The 12507-nt window shown below is 47.0% G+C and overlaps 1 protein-coding gene across 3 annotated transcripts in view; it reads right to left on the bottom strand.

Moving 5' to 3' along the window:
- Window positions 1-2782: 2782 nt before the first annotated feature.
- Window positions 2783-12507, bottom strand: part of fnbp4 (formin binding protein 4) — a 58535-nt gene continuing 48810 nt past the window's right edge. For all 3 annotated transcript variants that reach the window (XM_041197454.1, XM_041197455.1, XM_041197456.1), the window contains 5 exons: window positions 12085-12407; window positions 11366-11525; window positions 10385-10620; window positions 8175-8335; window positions 2783-3159 (listed from right to left, as the gene is read on the bottom strand). In XM_041197454.1, coding sequence (XP_041053388.1) covers window positions 3069-3159; window positions 8175-8335; window positions 10385-10620; window positions 11366-11525; window positions 12085-12407 — 971 coding nt within the window. In that variant the 3' untranslated portion in view covers window positions 2783-3068. The remainder of the gene's footprint in view (window positions 3160-8174; window positions 8336-10384; window positions 10621-11365; window positions 11526-12084; window positions 12408-12507) is intronic.

The raw sequence follows: 12507 nt of genomic DNA, 5'->3' as shown, positions 1-12507 counted from the left end.
TTATATATAAGCCACACCCAGGGCGGGGGCAATGATATATAAAGGGCAACCAGAGCAGGAGCAGTGATATACAAGCCACACCCAGAGCAGTGGCTGTGATATTTAAACTACACGCAGAGCAGGGGCAGTGATATCTAAACCTCACCCAGAGCAGGAGCAGTGATTTATAAACCGCACCCTGGGCAGGGGCAATGATATATAAACCACACCCAAAGCATGGGCAGTGATATAGAAACCGCAGCCAGAGCAGGCGCAGTGATATACAAGCCATACCCAGAGTAGGGGGAGTGAAAGATAAACCACACCCCGAACAGGCGCCTAGAAATATAAACCACACCCAGAGTAGGGGCAGTGATATATAAACCACACCCAGGGAAGGGGCAATGAAAGATAAACAGCACCCAGAGCAAGGGCAGTGATATATATACCGCACCCAGAGCAGGGTCAGTGATATATAAACCACACACACACACCACAGAAGGGGCAGTGACATCTAAACCACACCCAGGCAGGGGCAGTGATATTTAAACCACACCCAGAGCAGGGGCAGTGCTATATAAACCGCACCTAGAGCAGCGGATTTGACACATAAACCTCACACAGAGCAGGGTCAGTGATATACAAAATGCATCCAGAGCAGGGGCACTGATATATCAGCCACACCCAGGGCAGGAGTAGTGATATATAAACCGCACCCAGAGAAGGAGCTGTGATATACAAGCCAGACCCAGAGCAGGGGCAGTGATATATAAACCACACCTAGGGCAGGGGCAGTGATATATAAACCACACCCAGGGCTGGAGCAGTGACTTATAAACCGCACCCAGGGCAGGGGCAATGATATATAAACCGCACCAAGAGCTGGGTCAGTGAAATATAACCCGCACCCATAGCAGAAGCAGTGATATATAATCTACACCCAGAGCAGGGACAGTGATATACAAGTTTCACTGAAAGCAGCAGCAGTGATACATAAACCGCACCCAGAGCAGGGGCAGAGTTATATAAACCGCACCCAGAGCAGTGGCAGTGATATATAAACCACAGTCAAAGCAGGGGAAGTGATAGATAAACCACACCCAGGGAAGGGGCAATAAAATATAAACAGCACCCAGAGCAAGGGCAGTGATATATGCACTGCACCCAGAGCAGGGTCAGTGATATATAAACCACACCCAGGCAGGGGCAGTGATATATAAACAACACCCAGAGCAAGGGCAGTGATATACTCGTTGCATCAAAAGCAGCGGCAGTGATATGTAAACCACACCCAGAGCAGGAGCAATGATATATAGACCGCACCCAGAGCTCGGGCAGTGATATATTTACCGCACTCAGAGCAGGACAGTGATATACAAAATGGATCCAGAGCTGGGGCAATTATATATAAGCCACACCTAGTGCGGGGGCAGTGATATATAAAGTGCAACCAGAGCAGGAGCAGTGATATACAAGCCACACCCAGAACAGGGGCAGTGATATTTAAACCACATGCAGAGCAGGGGCAGTGATATCTAAACCGCACCCAGAGCAGGAGCAGTGATTTATAAACCACACCCAGGGCAGGGGCAATGATATATAAACCACATGCAGGGCAGGGGAATTGATATATAAACTACACCCAAAGCGTGGGCAGTGATATAGAAACCGCACCCAGAGCAGGCACAGTGATATACAAGCCACACCCAGAGCAGGGGGAGTGAAATATAAACCATACCCCGAACAGGGGCCTAGATATATAAACCACACCCAGAGTAGGGGCAGTGATATGAAAACCACACCTAGGGAAGGGGCAGAGAAATATAAACAGCACCCAGAGCAGAGGCAGTGATATATATATACCGCATCCAGAGCAGGGGCAGTGATATATAAACCACACCCAGGCATCGGCAGTGATATGCAAACCACATGCATGGAAGGGGCAGTGGCATCTGAACCACATCCAGGCAGGGGCAGTAATATATTAGTTGCAGCAAAAGCAGCGGCAGTGAGATATAAACTGCACCCAGAGCAGCGGCAGTGATATGTAAACCACACCAAGATCTCTGGCAGTGATATATTTACCGCACTCAGAGCAGGGCAGTGATATACAAAATGCATCCAGAGCATGGTCAATTATATATAAGCCACACCCAGATCGGGGCCGTGATATATAAACCACACCCACGGCTGGGTTAGTGAAATATAAACCACACCCATAGCAGGGGCAGTGATATATAAACCGCATCAAGAGCAGGGACAGTGAAATATAAGCCGCACCCAGAGCAGAGGCAGTGATATATAAACCACAACCAGAATAGGGGCCGTGATATATAAACCACACCCAGGGTAGGGGCAGTGATATATAAACCACAGCCAGGGCAGGGGCAGTCATATGTAAACCACACCCAGAGCAGGGGCAGTGACATATATACCACACCCAGAGTATGGTCTGCCATATATAAACAGCACCCAGAGCATGCTCAGGTGATATTATAAACCACATCCAGAGCTGGGGCAGTGATATATAAACCATGACCTGAGGAGGGGCAGAGATATACAAACCACACCCTGAGGAGGGTCAGTGATATATAAACACGACCCTGAGGAGAGTCAGTGATATATAAACCACTCCCTGAGGAGGGACAGTGATATATAACCCACACTGAGTAAAGGCACTCTGTTAAATTTCTTGCAGGCAGAGTGGATGCAGTGATGGAGTGGTGCGTGGTTTCAGTAAAAGTGTATAGAGGTGTGTAAACAACAATCTGAACCATGAGTTGGGAGAAAGGATAGCCAAAACTAATGTAAAAAAGAGCTTTTATTGATGTTATATACAAATGTACAGCACAGATAGGAACCTGCAAATGGGTTTTAGTTCACATGCCAGATGCACGCCACTTTATGACATAAATTTGTTTGTAGCCCCAATATTTCAAAAAAATGCTAGGATACAGTACTCTAAGTCTAATGCTCATGCACCAAGCTGCTCACAGAGCCACTACCTTAGTCACAGTGATTTACACAAATAAACAGTTCTTATAGAAATGTAGAAAAATACTTTACACAAACTGAAAAATTCAAAAACATTAAGAACTTGAAGTCATTTTTCTCCTTTTCAGTCTCTCTCGCCAGTCCTCCGGCAGTGCCTCAAAATTGGCATTCTTCTCAGCTTGGCCACTGTAGGAGTGAACAGACAGAGGGCAGGGTTACTGGGTAATACAGTGAGTGGTGCAGGAAAAGACACAGGGCAGGGTTACAGGGTGATATCGTGAGTGGTTCAGGGACAGACACAGGGTTACTGGATAATATAGTGAGGTTTAGGAACAGGCACAGTGTTACTGAGTAATAAAGTGAGGTCAGGAGCAGACACGGCATGATTACTGGGTAGTATAGTGAGTGATTTTGGAAAAGATATGGCAGGGTTAGAGGGTAATGTAGTGACTGGGTCAGGAACAGGGCAGGATTATTGGTAATATAGTGAGTGGGTCAGGAACAGACACAGGGTTACTGGGTCATGTAGTGACTGGTTCAGGGACAGAGAGCAGGTTTACTAAGTAATATAGTGGCTGGTTTCGGAACAGACATGGGGCAGTATTACTTAGTAATATAGTGAGCCTTTCAGGAACAAATACAGGGTTAGTAGATAATCTAGTGAGTGGTTCAGGAATAGGCACTGGGCAGGATTGCTTGATAATATAGTGAGTGGGTTAAGAACAGACACAATGTTACAGGTTCATGTAGAGAATGGTTCAGGAACAGGCACAGGGCAGTGTTACTGGGTCATATTGAGTGGTTCAGGAACAGACAGGGCAGGATTACAGGGTAATATAGTGACCGGATCAGGAACAGACAGGGTAGGGTTATTGGGCAATATAGTGAGTGGTTCTGGTACAGATACAGGATTACTGGGTAGTACAGTGAGTGGTTCAGGCACAGCCAGGGTTACTGGGTAGTATAGTGCGCAGTTCAGGAACAGACACAGGGCAGGGGTACTGGGTAATACAGTGAGTGGTTTTGGTACAGACACAGGGTTACTGGGTAATATAGTGAGTGGTTCAGGCACAGATAGGGTTATTGGGTAGTATAGTGCACAGTTCAGGAACAGACAGGGCAGGGGTACTGGGTAATATAGTGAGTGGTTCTGGTACAGATACAGGGTTACTGGGAAATATAGTGAGTAGTTCAGGCACAGCCAGGGTTACTGGGTAGTATAGTGTGCAGTTCAGGACAGACACAGGGCAGGGGTACTGGGTAATATAGTGAGTGGTTCTGGTACGGACACAGGGTTACTGGGTAGTATAATGTGCAGTTCAGGAACAGACATAGGGCAGGGGTACTAGGTAATATAGTGAGTGGGTCAGGAACAGACAGAGAGCCGGATTACTGGGTAATATAATGAGCGGTTCAGGAACGGACCCAAGAGAGGGTTCTGTGTAATATAGTGAGTTGTTCAGGAACAGACTCGGCAGGGTTACAGGATAATCCAGTAAGCGGTTCAGGAATAGGCACTGAGCAGGATTACTTGGTAATATAGTGAGTGGGTTAAGAACAGACACAATGTTACAGGTTCATATAGTGAGTGGTTCTGAAATAGGTACAGGGCAGCATTACTGGGCAATAAGATTCAGGGGCAGACACAGGGCAGGGATACTAAGTAATATAGTGAGTGGGTCAAGAACAGACACAGGGTTACTAGGTAATATAGTGAGGTGTTCAGGAGCAGACACAAGGCAAGGTTACCGGTAATATAGTGAGTGGTTGAGGAATGGACACAGAGCAGGGTTACTGGGTAATATAATTGAGAGTGATTCAGGTACAGACAAAGGGCAAGGTTACAGGGTAATATAGTGAGTGGATCATGAACAGACCCAAGTTAGGGTTACTGGGTAATATATTGAGTCATTCAGGAGCAGATACAGGGTTACTGGTTAATATAGGGAACGGCTCAGGAACGGACAGAGGGTGGGATTACTGGGTAATATAGTGAGTGGTTCAGGAACAGTGAGGGGGCAAGATCACTGGGTAATATAGTATGCGGTTCAGGAGGGACACAGGGCAGGGTTACTGGGTAGTATAGTGAGTGGGTCAAGAACAGACACAGGGTTACTGGGTAATATAGCGAGGTGTTCAGGAGCAGACACATGATAGGGTTACTGGGTAATATAGTGAGTGCTTCAGTAATAGACACAGGGTTACTAGCTAACATAGTGAGTTCGAGAACAGGAACAGGGCAGGGGTACAGGGTAATATAGTGAGTGGTTCAGAAATAGACACAGGGCAAGGTTACTGGGCAACATAGTGAGTGGTTCAAGAACAGTGAGGGGGGCAAGATCACTGGGTAATATAGTGAGCGGGTCAGGAACAGACACAGGGCAGGGTTACGGGTAATATAGTGAGTGGGTCAGGAATAGACACAGGGCTACTGGGTAGTATAGAGAGTGGTTCTGGTACAGACATAGGGTTACTGGCTAATATAGTACATGGGTCAGGAACAGACACAGGGCAGGGTTACTGGGTAATATAGTGAGTGGTTCAGGAACAGTGAGGCGGCAAGATCACTGGGTAATATAGTGTGCGGTTCGGAGAGACACAGGACAGGATTACTGGGTAATCTCGTGAGTGGTTCAGGAACAGACACAGGGCAGTGATACCGGTTCATGTAGTGAGTGGGTCAGGAACAGACACAGGGCAAGGGTACAGGGTAATATAGTGAGTGGTTCAGGAAAAAATACCGGGTTACTGGGTAATATAGTGAGTGGTTTAGGAATAGACACAGGGCAGGATTACTAGGTAATATAGTGAGTGGGTCAGGAACAGTGAGGGGGCAACATCACTGGGTAATATAGTGAGTGGGTCAGGAACAGACAGGGCAAGGTTACTGGGTAATATAGTGAGTGGTTCTGGTACAGACATTGGGTTACTGGCTAATATAGTGTGTGGGTCAGGAACAGACAAAGGGCAGGGTTACCAGCTAATATAGTGAGTGGTTCAGGAACAGGCACAGGGCAGGGTAACTGGGTTAATATAGTGAATGCTTCAGGAACAGACATAGGGAGGGTTACTGGGTAATATGGTGAGTGGTCAGGAATAGGCACAAGACAGGATTACTGGGTAAAAGTGTGTGGGGGTCAGGAACAGACACAAGGCAGAGATACTGGTTCATGTCCTGAGTGGGTCAGGAGCAGACACAGGGCAGGGGTACAGGGAAATATAGTGAGTGGTTCAGAAATAGATACGGTTACTGGTTAATAAAGTGAGTGGTTCAGGAACAGACACAGGGCAGGGTTACTGGGTAATATAGTGAGTGGGTCAGGAGCAGGCACAGAGCAAGGTTACTGGGCAATACAGTGAGTGGTTCAGGAACAGTGAAGGGGGCAAGATCACTGGGTAATATAGTGTGCAGTTCAGGAGAGACACAGGACAGGGTTACTGAGTAATACTGTGAGTTGGTCAGGAGCAAACACAGGGCAAGGTTACTGAGTAACAAAACAAATGGTTCTGGAACAGACAGAGGGCAAGGAGACTGGGTATAATACTGACTCTTTCAGGAACAGCATGGGGCAGGGTTACCAGGTAATACAGTGAGTGGTTCAAGGACAGACATAGGGCAGGGAGACTGTAATATAGTCAATGGTTCAGGAATGGACACAGGGGATATTACTGGCTAATATAGTGCGTGGGTCAGGAACAGACGCAGGGCAGGGTTACTGGGTAATATAGTGAGTGCTTCAGTAATTGACACAGGGTTACTAGTTAATATAGTGAGTTCAGGAACAGGCACAGGGCAGGGTAACTGGGTTAATATAGTGAATGCTTCAGGAACAGACACAGGGAGGGTTACTGGGTAATATGGGTGAGTGGTTCAGGAACAGACACAAGGCAAGATTAATGGGTAAAAGTGTGTGTAGGTCAGTAACAGACACAGGACAGGGATACAGGTTCATGTAGTGAGTGGGTCAGGAACAGACAGAGGGCAGAGGTACAGGGTAACATAGTGAGTGGTTCAGAAATAGATATGGCTACTGGTTAATATAAGTGAGTGGTTCAGGAACAGACACAGGCAGGGTTACTGGGTAATATAGTGAGTGGGTCAGCAGCAGACACAGGGCAGGGTTACTGGGTAATATAGTGAGTGGTTCAGGAACAGTGAGGGGGCAAGATAACTGGGTAATATAGTGAGTGGTTCAGGAAATAATACCGGGTTACTGGGTAATTTAGTGAAAGGTTCAGGAAATAATACTGGGTTACTGGGCAATATAGAGTGGTTCAGGAAGAGAGAGGGGGCAAGATTACTAGTTAATATACTGTGTAGTTCAGGAACAGACACAGGGTTACTGGGTAATATACCGTGTAGTTCAGGAACAGACGCAGGGTTACTGGGTAATATATTGATTGGTTCAGGGACAGAGACAGGGTTGGGTTTCTGATACTACGCAAGATAAGGAAACATTCTGCGGGACTAACTTATTAGCATGGATAAGGAATTGGCTCGCTAACAAGGAAGCAAGGAGTCAGGAGAAATGTTTGCTTTTCGTGTGGTAAGCTGCAACTAGTGGAGTGCCACAGGGATCAGTGCTGTCACCTCAACTATTTACAATCTACATCACTGATTTGGATGCAGGGGTCAAATGTACGGTTGCTACATTTGTTGGTGACATCAAGATAGGTAGGAACTAAGTTGTCAAAGAGGAGGCAGTGTGTCTGCAAAGGGATGTAGACAGGTTAAGTGAGTGGTCAAATTTGGCAGATGAAGTATAATATGGCAAAACATGGACCTGACCACTTTGGTAGTAAGAGTACAAAAGCAGCATTCCATTTAAAGGGAGAGATATTGCAGAACTCGGTGGTACAGAGGGATCTGGGTGTCCTGGTACATGAATCACAAAAAGTCATTATGCAGGTACAGCAAGTGATTGGGAAGGCAGATGAAACTTTGGCATTTATTGCAAGGGGGATGGAATATGGAGGTAGGGAAGTTTTACTGCAGCTGTACTGTACAGGGCCTTGGTGAGACCACATCTGGAATAATGTCTACAGTTTTGGTTTGCTTTCACTTTCTCCAACCAGCAATTTGTTTTCATGATTGTTCCATACCCTAGAACATGTCTTGCACTACCTGTGACTAATGGGGCTTAAAGAAGTCTTTCAAACTGTGATGTACATTTCAGTGTCCCCAAGGATAATGTGCTTACCTGATTAGCTGTTGCTGCTTCCACTCCTCAATCCGTCTATGTGCCTGAATCACTCGCTGCTCATCTTCACTGGAGCTGGAGTGTTCATCCTCGTCCAACTCCCGCTGAATGCTCTGCCACTTTTTCACCAGTGATGGCATCTTCATTTTACTCTTCTTATTCTGGTGAGAGGAGAGTTTTGGAGATAAGGAACCCTGAACACAGTCATATGATGGAGCTAACCCCAGAGCCAACCATAGGTGGGGTTCAGTAAGTTACTTTACCTGCACTGATGTCTCCTCTCTAAGTGATGCTGAGTCAATTGTATCATCTACTGCTGCCCCAGCTCCAAGTCAATGAGGCACAAAGGCTCAGACCATCCTCGTCTTGTTACTCAGTGGATCAACAGGCAAGTATTGGTTGAAGAGAAAGTACTTTTACCATTAGAGATTTGAACCTTAGTTAAATTAGTTTCCATGCCTGTAGACCCGAGGCCAGCTAATTTTTGCAATTTGGTATTTTTGCATTTTATTTCTGCTTTGCTCTTGATTTTAAGCCTGTCATGAATATCTGAATTAATTTTGTGTTAAATCTTACATTGATCTTAACCCAGCTATGATTGTGCTTTGGTTAATTAATCAATAGTAATCAGTCGTGGCCTGTTTTTCCATGCCTTGTTTTTTTTCATTCTGCCCATGCGCAGCTTGTATTTAGAGTACATCATTGGTTTTCCACTTATCAAGGTAGAATAGTAAATTAAGTTGTCTTTTGTTCATCAGAAGTCCTTTCCCTTACTGCATTGTGACCCTTGGGCTACAGGCCAGGACGAGTAACCTTTTGTGGTCACTAGCATGGTCATCAGAAGATGAAGTTTGATGGACATAACACTTGAAAGATGACAGATGCGTAAACAACTTGGATATTGTGAAGTCTGTACGGCCTTGTAGTGCCTGTGAGAAGAATCGATAAGAATTGAGGTTTGTTTTGGGAAAGCACTGTACCAGACCTCGGAAGGCTGGAATGGAGCCAGACGTTTGTCTTAAAGGGAAGTTGCTTCGAGGGCTCACTGCTGCAGCCGTAGTGGAATAGTCACCTCTGAAGATGGGAGGAAGGGCCAAGAATGGAGTGACTGACCAGTGTTTACCTGTAGGTTACTCAGTGACTTGGTAATGTATGTACCAGGGAGATGGTAACGTATGTACCAATTTAGGGTGCTGTCGTGGAACAGACCAAACTGGGGTTATTCTTTGTAATTGGAAAAAAAAAATCTGCCTTTCTTTTCTTCTGATATCTATTTTATATATAAAGTGCTTTCTCCTTTCAATAAAGTTGTCTTTCTTCCCATCTATTTTTCTTTTTTATATATCAATTATAATTGTCATATCATTATTGTTTTATTATAATCATTATTCAATATTCAATGAAATTGTTGTTTTAACACATTACTTGTCATAGTCAATGTGCCAATTCTATAGACAGATTTTTGATTGACAAGGGAGTCAAAGGTTATGGGGGGCATGCAGGAAAATGGAGTTCAAGCTACAATCAGATCAGTTATGAAAAAGAGACACTGTTGAAACTTTTCGTCTTGCACTCATCAGGACAGAATCACAAGAATACCAAATCTCAAAAGGAACAATACTGCATGAATAGAGGGTGCTGACTGGTTGGCAAGTGGACTCTGCTTGGCATAGGTGTTGCCATGGAGGATTACCAGGGAACAGTTATTCCACCAAGCTTCTATTTACATTCAAAATATTTAAATAAATAAATGAAATTCAAATGCTTCCACCAAGCAACTATTTGATCTTATTGAATGGCAAAGCAGGTTTAAGGGGATGAATGGCCTACTCCTGCTCGTATTTCTTATGATTTTATAATCTGAGACTTCATTGAACTGTGGTCAGTAAACTGAAGTAACATCAGCTATTTGGGTGCAGGAAGGTGGGTGGTGTAGCTGCATTGTGAAGGACCTGTAGCAGGAGATAAAGGGAGGTGAGATTTTTGTGTGGCAGAGAGAAGCAACACTGCCGAACGGCAATCAACTCAAGTTCACAAAGTGCAGGAGCAACGTTGAGTCCTTTCAAACCCTTCACTGGGTGTGGCAGTGGCAGAGAGGGAGGGGTTAGGGGAGAGAACAAAGCCTAGCGTTGGGGAAAATCAATCTGCTCCTTCCATTCAGCAAGCAATGTGCCCAGAGACCGAAGCGCTGACAACGAGCTGCACTCTACCTTGTCTTTCTTCACTTTTCTGCTCTTCTCTGTTGCCTGAGCCACCGCACTAGTTGGCAGCACCTCCGGTATGGTCAGGAGTGGTAGGTTTGCTTGGATGACTGGTGCTTGGTGTTGTGGGATATGGTGTGGTGTCTGCACTGCACTGGTCAGCATGGGCAGCAGAGGGGGTGCTGGTGCAGGTACAGCCTGGTGCATGGGAGGAATGGGTACCATCGTGGCCAGCAGCTGGGGACCTGCAGCTCAACAAAAAGGGAAAGCAGCATTCTGTCAGCTTCACCCAAAACACAGGGGCAGCCTGTCAGCTTCACCCAAAACACAGCGGCAGCCTGTCAGCTTCACCCAAAACACAGCGGCAGCCTGTCAGCTTCACCCAAAACACAGGGGCAGCCTGTCAGCTTCACCCAAAACACAGGGGCAGCCTGTCAGCTTCACCCAAAACACAGGGGCAGCCTGTCAGCTTCACCCAAAACATAGCGGCAGCCTGTCAGCTTCACCCAAAACACAGGGGCAGCCTGCCAGCAGCAAAGCCCTGGGTAACTGGGGAGAGAGGGACAGAGAGAACAGGGAGGGGGGAGCGGGGACGGGGGGAGGGATGGGACCGGGGAAGAGGGGGAGTGGGAGTCATAGACAAGGAGTCTGGAGCTCTTGTGCTCAACAGCACAACCTGAGTGGCACCCCGCCCGTCCGCCTCCTCGGCGCCCCGCCCGTCCGCCTCCTCGTCGCCCCGCCCACCCGTCGCCCCGCCCACCCATCGCCTCGGCACCCCGCCCACCCGTCGCCTCGGCACCCCGCCCACCCGTCGCCTCGGCACCCCGCCCACCCGTCGCCTCGGCACCCCGCCCACCCATCTCCTCGACACCCAGCCCACCCGTCTCCTCAGCACCCCGCCCACCCGTCTCCTCCATCAGTGTTCTCTTCCCACCAGGCCCCAAGTGCCATTCCGCATAAACATCACATGCCACCATGCACCTCTTTTACCTGCAATCATGGCTGACTGAGTGTACAGGACAGGACTGCTTCCAATGGTGATGGTACGTGGCATCGGTACAGAAGTCAGCACTGCTGCCTTCCTCTTGCTAGCTTTGGCAGTCAGACCTGAAGCTGGTGGGTTCATAGGTGTGCTTGAAGCAGAATTATTCTGAAAGATAATCAGTTTCACGTTTACCAGCATTCCAGAGAGATCTCACCTGTCCAATTTACAGACACAATCTCTCTGGGGATACAAACAGTACTCAAGACGCAATAGGGCATTCCTGGAACATGCTGCATCAAAGTAACAGGGCACGGCTGTGCTGTCTGTCTCACTCTAATATCCTGTGCATATCACAGATCATTTAGGTAGGGTTATGTACAGGACAGTGCACAGCTCATGCTGTGTTCCTTGGCCTTCAATTGGTTGTGCAGAACAGAATCTATGCTGTGCTGAGCTCCTCAGTTTCTAATAGGTTGTGTATGGAACAGTGCATAATCCATGCAACATCCTCAGCCTGTAATGTACACGATAACACAGTTTGGGCTGTGCTACACAAGTCACCTCAGGCTTTATTAGCAATACCAGGCCAACTGAGGTTAGCCTACTTACATAGAACACATCATATCTTTCCTATCAGTTTCAGCTGCTTACTGTCATCAGTACTACAGTGCAGTCTTGAGAGTGGGGGGGGTATGTTTCTTTTTTAAAAACACTCCAATCTCACCTTCCTTACTGCTGGAGGCTGAACTGTTGCTACTGGGATGATGTTGAGAAGGGCTCTTTCCAAACAATCTTCTTCTGTTCCTGGCGCTGGTGGCTCCTTGCTCTCCACTTCCATCTCCACTTCCTGTATGTCTCCATCATCGCTGGGAGGTGGTGGTGGTGGGGGTAGTGGGGGAGGGGAGGAAGGTGGGGGTGGGGGTGGGGGAGGAAGATCCAATGGGAGGGGGGGTTGAGGGGGAAGCGGGGGGAGTGGGGGTTGGACATTGCTTCTTATAGAAGCAGTGTTGATTGGCTGACAAACGGAAAGCTGGCTGGCACAGAGCTCTGTGTGCAAGGATCAGCAACATTACAAAGAATAAACTAAAATGAGAGTACAGTTAGTGTAAACAATAAGAGTTACTGCCACCCTTGAATACTAGCAACT

The sequence above is a fragment of the Carcharodon carcharias genome, chromosome 10 (assembly GCF_017639515.1).
Source record: "Carcharodon carcharias isolate sCarCar2 chromosome 10, sCarCar2.pri, whole genome shotgun sequence".
Taxonomy (NCBI): domain Eukaryota; kingdom Metazoa; phylum Chordata; class Chondrichthyes; order Lamniformes; family Lamnidae; genus Carcharodon; species Carcharodon carcharias.
This window is presented reverse-complemented; position numbering and strand designations above follow the sequence as displayed.